The sequence below is a fragment of the Periplaneta americana genome, chromosome 7 (assembly GCF_040183065.1).
Source record: "Periplaneta americana isolate PAMFEO1 chromosome 7, P.americana_PAMFEO1_priV1, whole genome shotgun sequence".
NCBI classification, from domain to species: domain Eukaryota; kingdom Metazoa; phylum Arthropoda; class Insecta; order Blattodea; family Blattidae; genus Periplaneta; species Periplaneta americana.
Window position 1 is genome coordinate 184,944,987 of NC_091123.1, and position 17,985 is coordinate 184,962,971.

At 35.6% G+C, this 17,985-nt stretch overlaps 1 protein-coding gene across 2 annotated transcripts in view; it reads left to right on the forward strand.

Moving 5' to 3' along the window:
* The window catches only part of LOC138703833 (E3 ubiquitin-protein ligase ZNRF1), a 248,870-nt gene that overhangs the window by 44,449 nt on the left and 186,436 nt on the right, over positions 1 to 17,985 (forward strand). The window contains exon 1 of one of the 2 annotated variants that reach the window (XM_069832045.1): positions 8,331 to 8,402. The exons of the other annotated variant lie outside the window; for it this stretch is intronic. Within the exon in view, the coding sequence (XP_069688146.1) occupies positions 8,360 to 8,402 (43 nt within the window). The 5' untranslated portion in view covers positions 8,331 to 8,359. Of the gene's footprint in view, positions 1 to 8,330; positions 8,403 to 17,985 lie in introns of those variants that run through there. 2 annotated transcript variants of the gene reach the window in all.

Consider the following 17,985-nt stretch of genomic DNA (forward strand, 5'->3'; position numbering starts at 1 on the left):
TACAACTACTAGTACTACTACTACTACTACTACAACTACTACTACTACAACTACTACTACTACTACTACTACTACTACTACAACTACTACTACTACTACAACTACTACTACTACAACTACTACTACTACTACAACTACAACTATTACTACTACTACAACTACTACTACTACTACTACTACTACAACTACTACTACTACTACTACATCTACTACTACAACTACTACTACTACTACAACTACAACTACTACTACAACTACTACTACTACAACTACAACAACTACTACTACTACAACTACAACTACTACTACTACAACTACAACTACTAGTACTACTACAACTACTACTACAACTACAACAACTACTACTACTACTACTACTACTACAACTACTACTACTACAACTACTACTACTATTACTACTACTACTACTACTACTACAACTACAACTACTAGTACTACTACTACAACTACTACTACTACAACTACTACAACTACAACTACAACAACTACTACTACAACTACTACTACTACTACTACAACAACAACAACTACTACTACTACTACAACTACTACTACTACTACTACAACTACTACTACTACAACTATTACTACTACAACTACTACTACTACTACTACAACTACTACTACTACTACAACTACTACTACTACTACTACAACTTCTACTACAACTACTACTACTACTACAACTACTACTACTACTACTACTACTACTACTACTACTGCTGTTCTTGCTGACTTTTTATACCTATACTGCTAGTCTGCTCACACCGAAACGCCACCAAACCCCTTCTACATGGACTGGTGTATTAATCACTGCGCAATGCATTTGAAAGGAACGCATCAGCTGCATTTACACACACTGCTGACACTCTCATTAATAATATTCTTCTGTATCTTAAATATGAAATAATATAATTACTGAATATCGTATGTAAATTAATAGTTTATCTCTGCCTCTTTTACCCGTCATAACGTCATGGATTGATCATCACTATTTCGTAGAAATATGGAGAGACAGATTCATTTCCACCAAGTTTCTTTTCTCGTTAAAATATTGAAGCAAAAATTCTATACATATTTAATGTTGTACCTTGGACACAACAAACTCTAGCTGTTATAGTATTTGGTAGGCCTAGGCTCGTACCATTTTTCTCTTCTGTTCTTTCACATCAATTATCGTAAATAAAAAATCCATAAAGCGTACTTTTCAGTTGTTTCCGGACCACGAATTACAGACGGAGATTAATTGAGTGGACATTACGATCTCCGAATCTCATATCCGTGCGCTTATTGTTCTGTGATCGTGGAAGCCTTTTGTTTACATTAACTTTTCATGCATGATTCATGACCTTGTAGAAAATATGTCTCGTGCTTCATAAGTTACAAAACGACCTGTGACGTAAATAAGTAAATATGTAGGAAGGCTCTGACGTAATGTAGTGGAGACATAAAATTAAGCCTTAGCGGATATTGGGATAATTATGTAGTTAGAATAATATCAGCTTTTCCATCTCAAATCGACCGAAATATAGAGAAAATTGACCTTACAATTTCTAAATACAGTGAAACTTTTTTTTTGTACGTAGAGAACTGTGACACAATGCTTTGTGCAAAGTTTGAGGCATCAGAACTTCATTGTGTTTAAATTAAAAATATTTAAATTTATCGTATTTTCATAAAATTTGCAACTTTAAACTGTTGTAGCTCCGAAACCCTTTCACCCAATGATCAAAATCATGGTTTATTTTGATGCTGAGAAATTAAAGTTTATATTGACAGATTTTCTTACTTTTTATGGAAATGGATAAATTTAGACTTTTCCTCATTAAGACACCTTTGACAAGGAAAGAATATTAAAAAAAATATAGTTAAATTCCGCATTGAAAATAGAAATAAACACATATTTTTTAGGCCTACTGATGGTACGTTGATAAGAAAGTATTGAAAAATCAAATAAAGAAAATAAATAGTATGCGCGTGAACTAACCAGCTGACTGTGAGGCGGGAGCTAGCCGAGGTAAGCAAGGCCAGGAGACATAAACACGTGATGTGTCGTCTAGCAGTCATGGCTGTGCTAGCTTTATCACAGGTTTTCATAAACACAGGAGTAAAATGACGCCCAACGCTCGCTTATCTTCAGCTCTCGGCCAGTGCGTGCGGTACTGCGCTGTTCAAGTCCAGGCGTGTGAAAATAATCTAATACCCTCGAAACTTATTGCCGAGCCACTAAGCAAACAATGCCGAATCCCTCTTAATAATGTAAGGTTTTTTCTCAATATTTTTTTTTTTTTAATTTTTACAAATTGGCAAAAAGCCTAAAAGTAAGTAAAATGAGATTATCTGTCTCTCTGTGTAAAATAAAAATAAGGATTACTTCTTATCATAAACTACCAAATGTCAGCTTCAAAATGAGCTCCCGTTCAATGTTCTGCAGTAAATGGTTCCAGAGTTCTGAGCGCTGAAAGAGGCTTGTTTTTATAAAATACGCTAAATTTGTCGCTCAATAATACGAAAACCGTTTGACTTTCGATAGTATATTTTTGAAAATGCACTGTCCTCAGCACCTTGTATAAATAGGGAAAAAATTAGAGTATAAAAAATGCGAGGTTTTTTACTGATCGATTTCATATGGAATAGCCCATATTTACTAATATGGGTGACTATGCACGAAAACAGGCGTACCTTAATGAATATGCTTGCAAATTAAGTCACTTCTGTTGTAACGGTTAGCGCGTCCGGGTTCAAATCCTGGTTTGGACAAATTATCTGGTTGTGTTTTTTCCGGGGTGACCAATTGAAGCAGAATTGCTGGATGATTTTCGGCGTTGGACGTCGGACTCATTTCATCATCATTAATTATTCACATATCATCATCATCATCCATACCATAGCCCGGGTTAAGTTCACTTTGCGACGTGCTGTACTTGTACAAGAGCGCGGCAGTTCGGCTATTCAATCATTCTCAAATAGGAGTTGAAAGCACAGTAGCCTCTGGCCGCAGTGCGAGTCTTCGGATCCCTCCTCCGTACAAGAAAAAATCCTACGATTTGAAAATAGTTCGTCTAGAGTATTTGCTTCATTCATTGAACATTTCTTTGGGGATAATAAATATTAGACAGATTAAAGCAAACCAGGGGTCCTCGGTTCAAGCCCCGATCTAGGCAGTACGGGTTTTTTTCCATATGCTCCGATTCCCTTGTGACATCTCAACAATTATTATCATTCATTAGGAGTGCAATGTAGACCCACTGCCTGTGGTGCACTCTGGATAGTCTCTGACGAACTAAGTGGTCTACTCCTCTCGGCACTAGCGACATCTGTGAGCCATTCTCGTAGAATTGAGGCGATTAACGGCAAGTTAAGGACTCTGCAATTGCACAAAAAAAGTTTAACAATACTTATACGAAGACATACAATAAACTTCGAATGCTAATTCCTCCTTCCTCTTTGCCAGAACTGCAGGTTTATTATATTACTGTTCAATAACTGTTATCTAGCATATTCTCGTGCTATGAATATTATTTTTACAGTGACTATTACACTTTTACTACGTCATACTACTTTTGACCAAGAAAACGGTACGAAAGGACGTATTTTAACCAATCATGGCTGCTTATCGCACAATTTTATCGCGTCCCTAGCATTTGTTTAATTTTATCGCGTCCCTACCATTTGTTTAATTTTATCGCGTCCCTAGCATTTGTTTCTTTGTTTGCCAACATTTCAAACTACACTGGTCAAAAAAAAAAAATTACAAACCACTCCAGTCGATGCACAGCAGTTTCAAATATGACTCGCATTGGCATTCAAGAACAAGAATTAATAAAGATCACTGGTCATACCTGTGCATCTTCCCTGAAATCCTATTTACAAATAAATGAAGAGCACCATTCGGAAATCCTGAATAAGTTGAGGAATACACCATGTACATCAACGAGTTCACTTCTTTTACGCACACGTCCAATGTAACATCAACTGAACCACCAACCACTAAAACATTCAAATTTGAAAATTGTACTTTCAATAATTGTTTCTTTTAAAATTATTCATGTTTATTTTTTATGTAATCATCGTTAATTAAAACTTTCTTGTTTATTTCATCATCCCTAATTAAAACTTTTCTAACACTTGTTTATATTATTTAGGTTATGTTGCAGCTTTTGCGATATTATATTATATTATCAGAGATTGTTTAACACTAAGATTTATTGAAAATCATCTGTCAAGTGTCGTTGATTACTGGGATCCGGATAATTGAAGTGGAATGCAACTGTTTTAATAAAAATGAAACTGAATCAACAAAGCCTTCTTGACTAGTAACCGTCTACAGAGTTCAATGAAGATTCTATAGTTAGCACACCTGATAACAGGACAACAGCTAATCATAACACTACTGCCATCTAGCATGCATCTAGCGTAATATTTGTAATGTTGAGATGGTACAATAATACATTTGAAGACAAGACAGTTGTATTTTCGTAAGTCAATTAATATTTTATTGTATTGGAGTACTTCGTTATTTCTAATCTTTATATACAGGGACATTTTATTGTAACTTCAATTTTTATTGTACCTGAGTTTTTTAATGTACTTCACTCCCACCCCTTCTACTAATGAAGTTCTAACTCCACACAGAACCAAGACCGCAGATAGTAAACAGTACTGAGTTAGTGAGTATAGTACGTTCCATAAATATGTTCGCGTTTTCCAGTGACGAAAGAGCTTTCAATATTGAATCATATTTTCGCACAGGTACTGTACGTTTGCCTACGTCGCATCCCGATTTCCCCCGCCTGCTTCTGCTCGCCCCTCTATAAAGTCTAGTAGCTGGGCTGTCTTAGCTCTTTTCTGAAAACATTAATTTATGTTAGGAATTAATTGGACGTTTACGTAATATTATACAACTGTTTAAAATAGCTTAAATAAAAGGGCCTCTTTAAGTAATTAACTGTCACGTGATTTCCCCCCTTTCTACGATCGTGCGACATAACCACTTGGACGGACAGTAGATAGTATGTCTGAGTAATTTTATCTTTTCGGGTCGGGCAGAAGTGAAGATTGAATTTACAGTACGTAGAGTAGGTATAGAATTATTTCAACATGAGTTACTAGTACGAAGTACGAAACTGGCAATTGGAATTAGATGCATTAGTCTATAGTGCGATAATATGCACAAAAGAACTGAAGCCTGTATCGAAATGAACGGCCACCATTTTCAAAATTGTGCTTAAATATTCATATTATGATTATTTTTCAATTTAACTTCTTTGTCTATAGTGTACGCTAATGTGCTGTAGACAGTATAATATACACTGCATAATGAATACGTTCGCATGGACAGCTCAGTTCGTGAGTAAAAACACTTATTGTTAATACAGTACTGTACTTTGATTAAACAAAAACCTAATGAAAATTATCAAACTCAAAATCGCGATATTTCCTAGTTTACGTAAATGGATGAACTACTTTTCTTCTTTCCTATACCTAGTAGACTGATTTGTTTGTGTTTTACGCCAGTGTCATTGAACTACAGTCGTGGAAGGGGATAGCAAACTGTGTTTCCGGTTCTCTAAAGGTATAGACAGGTTAATATTAAAAATGTTAGTAAAAATAAAATGATGTTCCTGTACTTTCTTCTAATCGTGTAATAGTCAATTAAATCCCACTCGAGTTTTGATTTTCTCTAGATAAATCAAAACCTCTAGTGAGATTACTGTTGAAAATTCAGCGAGTTTTACTTATTGCGGTATAAACCCATAATAATATTTAAAATTGAAAGCCTGTATTGGTGGAGGAATCCCTAGTAAAGAGCTTATTTGTATGGGTTTCTCTACGTAGCGTATACACGCTGCTGGGTACAAAATAGATCAGGGACCGGTCGACCATACATCTAGCGCTCGCAGGCGTGGACTGGCCAGTCACAACAGACTTTTACGTTGACCTCACGCTAATGTTTTTATGGCTTCCGTGTCATCATCGTTAAATTAGGGGTGAAATATGCTTTACCGCCATTATGTGACTTTATCACGGTTCTATAGCATTTGGCCACCGAGCTTAAAATTTAATAGAGGCCACGCACTAACGGCAGCCATCGTCCTTTATCGAAACTAGCCTAAAAATTTAATAAGCGGCATTACAGGGCCCATTATTGGCTGTGATGTTAACGTTGCGTGATGTATGCATCGGAAAACTGGATTCGGAGGTACCATGGGAAATGTAATGTCATTTTAACGACACGGTTGATTGCAGTCATAGTGAAGGGTTTATTTACCTATATTATTAAAGAATCAGAAAAGTGTTTTATGTCTTTTCTATTCTTTCTGATAAATGTGTGAAACTCTCCGTTCGGCTTAAAGAATCAACTTATGTAACTGGAGTATGACGATTTCGCTTCCACGAAAGAATGACGTGTTTCCAGAACTGAATGACGTCGGCTTTGTGTGTCTTTTGCATTGTTAGTGATGGAAAATAGAACAGGGCTCTACCGATCATTCCATTACACTCGTAGCCTATTATCTAGAGTCGTAGTGTTAAACAACACGGAAGAAACGGGCATGAACTTGTGTTTCGAAGAAACTTATTTCTGTTTTCATTCCCAGATGATGCTATATTTGTATGCAAACGACTAGTTGACGTCACTGTCTGTGTTGTGACGCGTTAGAACCAAATTTCATTTTATTTTTAATTCTCAGTTATGTAATAGTCATACATATGGGCTATTCCATATGAAATCGGGCAGTAAAAATACTCGCATTTTTCATACTCTAATTGTTTCACTATTTATACAAGGTGCTGAGGAGAGTGCATTTTCAAAAATATACTATCGAAAGTCAAACGGTTTTCGTATTATTGAGCGACAAATTTAGCGTATTTTATAAAAAAAAAAGCCTCTTTCAGCGCTCAGAACTCTGGAACCACTTACTGCAGAACATTGAACAAGAGCTTATTTTGAAGCTGACATTTGGTAGGTTATGTTAAGAAGTAATCCTTATTTTTATTGTACACAGAGAGACAGATAATCTGATTTTACTTACTTTTAGGCTTTTTGACAATTTGTAAAAATGTATGAAAATATTGAGAAAAAACTTTGCATTATTAAGAGGGATTCGGCATTGTTTGCTTAGTGGCTCGGCAATAAGTTTCGAGGGTATTAAATAAATTATTTTCACACGCCTAGACTTGAACGTCGCAGTACCGCACGCACTGGCCAAGAGCTGAAGATAAGCGAGCGTTGGGCGTCATTGCACTCCTGTGTTTATGAAAACCTGTGATAAAGCTAGCACAGTCATGACTGCTAGACGACACATTACGTGTTTATGTCTCCTGGCCTTGCTTACCTCGGCTAGTTCCCGTGTCACAGTCAGCTGGTTAGTTCACGCGCGTACTATTTATTTTCTTTATTTGACATTTTCAATACTTTCTTATCGACGTGCCATCAGTAAAAAATGTGTTTGTTTGTATTTTCAAAGCGGAATCTAACTATATATTTTAAAAATATTTTTTCCTTGGCAAAGGCCTCTTAATGAAGAAAAATCTAAATTACTCCATTTCCATAAAATGTAAGAAAATCTGTTTATATGTCAATATAAACTTTAATTTCTCAGCATCAAAATAAACCATGATTTTGATCATTGGGTGAAAGGATTTCGGAGCTACAAAAGTTTAAAGTTGCAAATTTTATGAAAATACGATCAATTTAAATATTTTTAATTTAAACACTATGAAGTTCTGATGCCTCAAACTTTGCACAAAGCATTGTATCACAGTTGTCAACGGACAGAAAAAGTTTCATTGTATTTAAAAATTGTAAGGTCAATTTTCTCTATATTTCGATCGATTTGAGATGGAATAGCTCATATGCAAATATCTGCAGGCATATTCGAGCTATAGTTGTGAAATCTGTACGTATCTTCATCTGAACCGTTACCATCATTATCATACTTTAGTACAAATGTTTTAATCGGTTTTTTAACGGGACTGTATCAGCTACCTGGTTATCCAGCGTCGAAAGAATTGGTGATAACGACATGAATTTGAAGATTCGCCATAGAATTCCCTGGACAAAGGGGGGAAAGGATGTGGCCACCGTACCCCATTATCTCCTGGCTTAGTTGACTTATGAGTTATGCCTTATTGGTGTCACTTGTGAGGTTAAAACCTGTTTTCGGATAGTTGGCTAAAGAACAACAACACCTGAATAATTGAGATAAATCTCAGAAGAAACATAGCCTCATTTTTATGTTTGATGTACTTAAATTAGTGTGAATAAATGTCAGTATCAATCTAATGTTCTTTTTTGTTTGTTTCAGGTAAGTCATAGCGACACAGAGGCGTAAGGATGTTCTGTTTCAGTGGCCCAAACCTTGGAGGGTGGTCTATTGGTAAGATACTAAAATGACTACTCATAAGGATAAAATGTTTCTTCACAATGTAGCTGGTTACAGTGGAGAGCAAGTACTGTGATTTTTCTTATTCGAAGGCCTTTCATTCACTGTGAATATTGAACGAAATTATAGTACAAGTAGCGATCTCTTAAGTGCATGCTTCAATTTACACTAGATAAGGAATAATAATCAGTCCATAAATGTCTTGTTTGAATTGTCCGGCGTGCTGAGGTATGTGCAGTCTTGGTCTCTTGATGTTATTTCCCAAGAACACGTGACAAATTACTTATTACCATTTTTCAAACTTCCTATGAGAGATGAGTATCAATAGTGGAATATTTGTCATCGGTGATGAGCATCGATAGTGGAGTCCAACCTGTGGAGTAACGGTCAGCGCGTCTGGCCGCGAAACCAGGTGGCCCGGTCGGGACAAGTTACCTGGTTGAGGTTTTTTCCGGGGTTTTCCCTCAACCCAATATAAGCAAATGCTGGGTAACTTTCGGTGCTGGACCACGGACTCATTTCACCGGCATTATCACCTTCAACTCATTCAGACGCTAAATAACCTAAGATGTTGATAAAGCGTCGTAAAATAACCCACTCGATAGTGGAATATATTTGTCACCGATGATGAGCATCGATAGTAGAATATATTCGTCATCGGTGATGAGCATCGACAGTGGAATATATTTGTCATCGGTGATGAGCATCGACAGTGGAATATATTTGTCATCGGTGATGAGCATCGATAGTAGAATATATTTGCATCGATAGTAGAATATATTTGTCATCGGTGATGAGCATCGACAGTGGAATATATTTGTCATCGGTGATGAGCATCGATAGTAGAATATATTTGTCATCGATGATGAGCATCGACAGTGGAATATATTTGTCATCGGTGATGAGCATCGATAGTACAATATATTTGCATCGATAGTAGAATATATTTGTCATCGGTGATGAGCATCGACAGTGGAATATATTTGTCATCGGTGATGAGCATCGATAGTAGAATATATTTGTCATCGATGATGAGCATCGACAGTGGAATATATTTGTCATCGGTGATGAGCATCGATAGTAGAATATATTTGCATCGATAGTAGAATATATTTGTCATCGGTGATGAGCATCGATAGTGGAATATATTTGTCATCGGTGATGAGCATCGATAGTAGAATATATTTGTCATCGGTGATGAGCATCGATAGTAGAATATATTTGTCATCGATGATGAGCATCGATAGTAGAATATATTTGTCATCGATGATGAGCATCGATAGTAGAATATATGTCATCGGTGATGAGCATCGATAGTAGAATATATTTGTCATCGATGATGAGCATCGATAGTAGAATATAATTGTCATCGGTGATGAGCATCGATAGTGGAATATATTTGTCATCGGTGATGAGCATCGATAGTAGAATATATTTGTCATCGATGATGAGCATCGATAGTAGAATATATTTGTCATCGGTGATGAGCATCGATAGTAGAATATATTTGTCATCGATGATGAGCATCGATAGTAGAATATATTTGTCATCGATGATGAGCAACGATAGTAGAATATATTTGTCATCGGTGATGAGCATCGATAGTAGAATATATTTGCCATCGGTGATGAGCATCGATAGTAGAATATATTTGTCATCGATGATGAGCATCGATAGTAGAATATATGTCATCGGTGATGAGCATCGATAGTAGAATATATTTGTCATCGATGATGAGCATCGATAGTAGAATATAATTGTCATCGGTGATGAGCATCGATAGTGGAATATATTTGTCATCGGTGATGAACATCGATAGTGGAATATATTTGTCATCGATGTTGAGCATCGATAGTGGAATATATTTGTCATCGGTGTCCAAATAAAAACAGCCGACATTATTACATAGGTGCATAATACTAGTATAGAGTGTATTAGGAGAAATGTACATTAAAATACTTAGTGTTTGCATTCGAAATTGTGCGGTTAGAGTAAATACAAGGGATAAATTGGATCATCTTACTGTTCAATGTGCTACACTGGATGTTTTGCGACACCACACTGATAGAGTAAACTAAGCAGAAGCAGTTCACGTTACATTAAATTCTACAGTTTATAGTTAAATGGTGCAGTAATGTCGCATTGTTGAGTAATGATTTAGTGGACTGCCGTTCGTGTGTACATCCGCATAACGAATACACTGACAAGCGTTTTGTCTGTGGATCTTGTAATGAAAATTCATTAGCTGAAGTTGAAAATGCTGAAGACGTTATTCTAAAGGAAGCCTTCCACCTCACCACGCATTTTTCGTATTTACTCCAGGCTACGTGAAACAGGTAATCTACTGAGTGCTTCATTGAATTCTGGAAGAGAAGCTGCATCTGATTTGAACTTACTCGAAACGTCCGCGGTTCAACACTCATAGAATTATTCATGTACCGAAATATAACATTCGCATGTAGATGCTTCCTCTGACGTCAGTTACAGGTTTTAATCACATGAAACTAGTATTTACGACGAAGACGATGAGGACGACGACGACGACGATGATGATGATGATGATGATGATGATGATGATGATGATGATGATGATTAGACCGCGGAACTTCTTGCAAATTGCATGCTTTCTTTTACTGATTTGGCATATTGAAAAAGTTAATATGGATCTTTACGGACCATGGTTCTCATGTTCCACTGAGAAGCTGCATCTGATTTGAACTTCAGGGGCAACACACTCGAAACGTCCGCGGTTCAACACTCATAGAATTATTCATGTACCGAAATATAACATTCGCATGTAGATGCTTCCTCTGACGTCGGTTACAGGTTTTAATCACATGAAACTAGTATTTACGACGAAGACGATGAGGACGACGACGACGATGATGATGATGATGATGATGATGATGATGATGATGATGATTAGACCGCGGAACTTCTTGCAAATTGCATGCTTTCTTTTACTGATTTGGCATATTGAAAAAGTTAATATGGATCTTTACGGACCATGGTTCTCATGTTCCACTGAGAAGCTGCATCTGATTTGAACTTCAGGGGCAACATACTCGAAACGTCCGCGGTTCAACACTCATAGAATTATTCATGTACCGAAATATAACATTCGCATGTAGATGCTTCCTCTGACGTCAGTTACAGGTTTTAATCACATGAAACTAGTATTTACGACGAAGACGATGAGGACGACGACGACGATGATGATGATGATGATGATGATGATGATGATGATGATGATGATGATGATGATTAGACCGCGGAACTTCTTGCAAATTGCATGCTTTCTTTTACTGATTAGGCATATTGAAAAAGTTAATATGGATCTTTACGGACCATGGTTCTCATGTTCCACTGAGAAGCTGCATCTGATTTGAACTTCAGGGGCAACATACTCGAAACGTCCGCGGTTCAACACTCATAGAATTATTCATGTACCGAAATATAACATTCGCATGTAGATGCTTCCTCTGACGTCGGTTACAGGTTTTAATCACATGAAACTAGTATTTACAACGAAGACGATGAGGACGACGACGACGATGATGATGATGATGATGATGATGATGATGATGATGATGATGATTAGACCGCGGAACTTCTTGCAAATTGCATGCTTTCTTTTACTGATTTGGCATATTGAAAAAGTTAATATGGATCTTTACGGACCATGGTTCTCATGTTCCACTGAGAAGCTGCATCTGATTTGAACTTCAGGGGCAACATACTCGAAACGTCCGCGGTTCAACACTCATAGAATTATTCATGTACCGAAATATAACATTCGCATGTAGATGCTTCCTCTGACGTCGGTTACAGGTTTTAATCACATGAAACTAGTATTTACGACGAAGACGATGAGGACGACGACGACGATGATGATGATGATGATGATGATGATGATGATGATGATGATGATGATGATTAGACCGCGGAACTTCTTGCAAATTGCATGCTTTCTTTTACTGATTTGGCATATTGAAAAAGTTAATATGGATCTTTACGGACCATGGTTCTCATGTTCCACTGAGAAGCTGCATCTGATTTGAACTTCAGGGGCAACATACTCGAAACGTCCGCGGTTCAACACTCATAGAATTATTCATGTACCGAAATATAACATTCGCATGTAGATGCTTCCTCTGACGTCAGTTACAGGTTTTAATCACATGAAACTAGTATTTACGACGAAGACGATGAGGACGACGACGACGACGATGATGATGACGACGACGACGACGACGATGATGATGATGATGATGATGATTAGACCGCGGAACTTCTTGCAAATTGCATGCTTTCTTTTACTGATTAGGCATATTGAAAAAGTTAATATGGATCTTTACGGACCATGGTTCTCATGTTCCACTGAAGCGAACTGTATTTTGCATAAATGCATATTTCGAGGGGTTTTCCTTTTAAATGCATGTATATTTTTATTTTACATATTTAAATACATATATTGACATTTTTTCCTTGTGTTGTCCAATTTTTAAAAATTTAATTTAATTTATTTAACTAGCTAGCTAGCACAAATTAAGATTATAAAACAAAAATGTTCCTAGCCACTACCGTAAGAGCCAGGCTCGTGTACGGTGTGGTCTTAGCCAATAATATAACATAAAATTTACAAGGACAGTTTACTAAATACAGTAAGTAACTTAATTCAAACCAATAAATACAACACAAGAGCAAGAATAAAGAAGGAAGAGAAAAAGAAGAAAAATACACATTTAATATAAACTGACAATCCGATAGAAGGCAGTGAGTGATTTTTAATAAAAACATGAATATAGTCGACTGAAATAAAAGATAAAAAAATACATTTGTTAATATTATATATCATGATTAATTTTACAAATTTCTTTTTTAAAAGTTTGAATTTTAAAATACTTCAAATTTGGGGAATGGTTTGTAATTTTATTATAAAGTCTTGGGCCGAAACTAGCACCATGTTTAAGAGCTGCACTTGTATGACATTTAGGCTCAATTTATGGGAAAGTATACTTTTATCTTCGAGTGCGATATTCATGTCGATTAGATTATGTTTTATTTGATTTATGTGGTAGTAAGTTGGTAAACTATATTTATAAATTTCTTCAATAGGCAATACATTAAAATCTGTATAAATTAAATTTGTTGGGTAATCCATATTTTTGATTAGACAAATTTTTATTAATCTTCTGTGTAATAAAATTAATGGGTTAAGTACGGATGATGCTACTCCACCCCAATTTATTATACCATAGTCTATTGTATTAATGATTGTATTAAAGCTAAAAATATTATTCTCATTGCCTCCTTAGTGATCAAATTTCGAAGTATTATGAATTTAAAAAGTGTCGTTTTATACTTGTACACATGAAATCAATTTGTTTATCTCAACGTAAATGCTGATCTATAATAATTCCTAAATATTTAACTTGTGTGGACGGTGTTAGATGTGGCAATTACAATAATTATTTGTTAATTCATTACATGAAATATTATGTATTACTAAGTGATTTACTATCTGCTTTAAAAATGTCTGTCTGATAAAAATAATTTCCAAGAAATATAAAAATTCAATTAAAATATGTCTAAAAAAAGCTATTCAAATTATCCTACGAAAAATTATTTTTTAGAATTTGAAGTCTTGAAAATGCATAAAATTTGTATCAATGCATTATTAAACTTGATGTATAAAAATCACTCATATTTTCGATCGTAATATACTTACAAACACAAAACCAAAGGCATGGATAATATACTGTACGTTTGGTTGAACCCAGGTCAGTGTTTAACGAGCACTGCTTTTAACCATAGTAGATTCTAATATCGGCCCTATAATTTATAACAAATTAATAAAGAAATACCCACATCTGTTTACCTCCATTAGTTTGAAATGTAAGAATGTATGTAAGCAATTTTGTTATGAGTAATTATTAATTTTTAGGTGCTATTTATAGTAATTTATGCATGTAAATTTATTATGTATCGAATCCTCCCCTCAGCACGGGATCACTCTCTTTCAGGGGAGTGCTAGAATTTTGTTAATTTATAATTTCTTTGTATTGTTTTGTCAATAAACATAATAATAATAATAATAATAATAATAATAATAATAATAATAATTATTATTATTATTATTATTATTATTATTATTATTATTATTATTATTATTGGGTGTGTTAGCGTTGGCGATATTTGTTAGTGGTAATATCTGAAAGATGTTGATTCTGATCTGATGCAAGACCACTTGAGACAACGTAGAACATACATAAAGTAGTAGCAGAGGAACTATTAATGTGAATGAACGTATGAATTCAGATGTTTGTAAAATCTCAGCATTAGGTTTTTGTGGTGGAGCATCCTTTGTATTCTCTCGAGTACGTGAGAGCTTCATTCCAAAGCTATTAACCACTCCAGTTATGGCTGTGATTACAGCTGTAAAACCTAGATTTGTGCTGGATTGTCTATTAGACAACCACCAACACAAAGTCCCTATCATTCGTGATTATTAATTTATCGTTGTAGATTGGAGCGCTGAGAGTATTCCTTCCATTCTTCTTTGTGCACAGGCCGTGACGAGCCAAATAAAATAAAACAATAGCGCGTATTGATTTGTAGTATTCATACAGTGGGCGTCGGAAATTGCTCGTGTAAGAACTGCGGAGATAATGAAGACATAAAGTAATTTGATTTCTCTTGCCGTGCTATTATTACATTTCGACAAATGAGCCAGTAATGTTTTAATGACGTGGTGTTATCGATTAGCGAGAGAGGGGGGGTGAGTGGGTGGTTTGTCATCCAATGGTAGTGGAGCTCTCCCCTGCTCAGACTCGGTGCAAAGATACACCTAGTAAGGGTGTCCAAACGATTTCTTTGATTTACCTTGTATGATGTTGGTGCAGTTCTGCCTACCCGCACCCTAATGAGATAAATACATATTCGTGTAGGGGATGAGAGACATCAATAATATCTTGAGAGGAGTAAATTTTCTTTTGCAAAAGTTGCAGTCACGCAGGCGGCCCGGGTTCAAGTCCCGGTCAGGTCTGGGATATTTCATTGACTATTACATTTTTACTACGTCACACTACTTTTGACCAGTAAAACGGTACGAAAGGACGTCTTTCAACCAATCATGGTTGCTTATCGCATAATTTTATCGCGTCCCTAGAATTTGTTTATTTTTATCACTACCCTAGCATTTGTTTCTTTGTTTGCCAACATTTCAAACTGCACTGGTCTGGACGTCAAAAAACAGAAAATTACAAACCACTCCAGTCGATGCACAGCACTTTCAAATATGACTCGCATTGGCATTCAAGGACAAGAATTACTAAAGATCACTGGTCATATACATCAACGACTTCACTTCTTTTACGCACACGTCCAATATAACATCAACTGAACCACCAACCACTAAAACATTCAAATTTTAAAATTGTACTTTCAATAATTGTTTCTTTTAAAATTATTCATGTTTATTTTTTATTTCATCATCCCTAATTAAAACGTTTCTAACACTTGTTTATATTATTTAGGTTATGTTATAGCTTGTGCTATATGATATTATGGATAGTCACGTATCAGAGATTGTTTAATACTAAGATTTATTGAAAATCATCTGTCAAGTGACGTTGATTACTGGGATCCGGATGATTGAAGTGGAATGCAACTGTTTTAATAAAAATTAAACTGAATCAACAAAGCCTTCTTGACTAGTAACCGTCCACAGAGTTCAATGAAGATTCCATAGCTGGCACAACTGATAACAAGAAAACATAATCATAAAACACTACTGCCATCTAGCGTAATGTTGAGATGGTACATTAATACATTTGAAGACAGTTGAATTTTCGTAAGTCAATTAATATTTTATTGTATTGGAGTACTTCGTTACTTCTAATCTTTATATACTTTCTTCTAATCGTGTAATAGTCAATTAAGTACCACTCGAGTTTTGATTTTCGCTAGATAAATCAAAACCTCTAGTGAGATTACTGTTGAAGAATCCATAGTGACTCTTGCAGCGGACAAAGTCGCAGTTCGGTTTTTTCTCGGGGTTTTCCCGTTTTGCTTCATATTAGGCATCTACATCATTCCATCACCATTTCGTCATCATTCCATATTCCCCGAACGCCGGCTGGCGACGCACGGAGGGGGCTGGCCTAGGGACGAGGGGGATTGCCTGCTCGAAACCTGGGAACTCAGCAAATCTCAAAACTTGTCCACAATAAGCCGGGAACGAGAACGGGAAGCGAATAACGTGGACGTGAAGATTTTTGATTCACAATAAACCTAGAACGGAAACGGCTATGCATATCGATATGTATGTCAATAACGATATGTAAAGTCGATACAATGAAACTTCCCTTAACGGACACTTCCCAATAACGGACTCCTCTCAATAGCGGACATTTTAAAATTCCCCTGCAAAATAACATTGGCCCTTATGATAAAATTCTTCCAAATAGCGGACATTCTCAATAACGGACTCAGTGTTGCCAACTGTTCGTATAATTCCGCTAGATGGCTTTCGAAAACCCGCGATTTTCTAACAAATATCTCTAGATTTTAATGTATAACTTATTTATTATTCAATAATAATAATAATAATAATAATAATAATAATAATAATAATAATAATGGTCAAGATAGAGATATCCACCCACCAATGTAACGAATATTGCACACATTTATCATTCCCAATGTGGCGCTATAAAGCAATTTTGAACACTTTTATCACAGACACAACATATTTAAATTCTTATTGCACGATATAAGCCTATGTTACCGTTAAACCCAAAATCTGACAAAACTAGTTTCAACAAGTAAGAACTAGTTTTCAAATATAGATGGATAGAAAGCGAATTTTCTTAAGATCTAGAATCAATGACAGGTTAGGTTTAATTTTTTTATGTTCTTTTTTAGGCTTTTACCAAACAAAAACCTAAACAAACCAAACCTAACCTGACACTGATTCTAGATCATACGAAAACTCACTTTCTATCTATCCTTATTTGCTTAAACTAGTTTTTACTAGTTGAAACTGGTTTTGACGGATTTCGGGTTTTAACGGCAACATATTTAATATGGAATTATCAGTACATTGACACATCCATTATTTCACAAAACACACACTGAACGAATTAAATGTAATTATGAAAGCCGCTTATAATGCTAATATGAATTTCATTTCAGAAACTTTAAAGATTAAAAGCCGCTAGTATTCCCGCTAAGCGGGATAATATAATTTTACCCGCGAGACGGTTATCCAAAAAAGCTAGATTTAGCGGGAAAACCGCTGAATTGGCAACACTGAACGGACGCGGACACTGAAATGTATCTCCCAACAACAATTAAAACATCCAAATAACGGACAGCGTGAAAGAAAAAAAAAAGACTTTTAAATTAAACGGAATTCTAACGGAATTCTTTGTAACAATCATTATTGTGCATTTGAACGTTCTTGTACTTTATTGAAGGAAAGCAGCACAGTTGTTAGTTGTGATACTGTACGTGAGCAGTCCGTACTTTCTTAGTTTGTCAAGTTGAGTGTTCGGATGTACAGTCACATTAA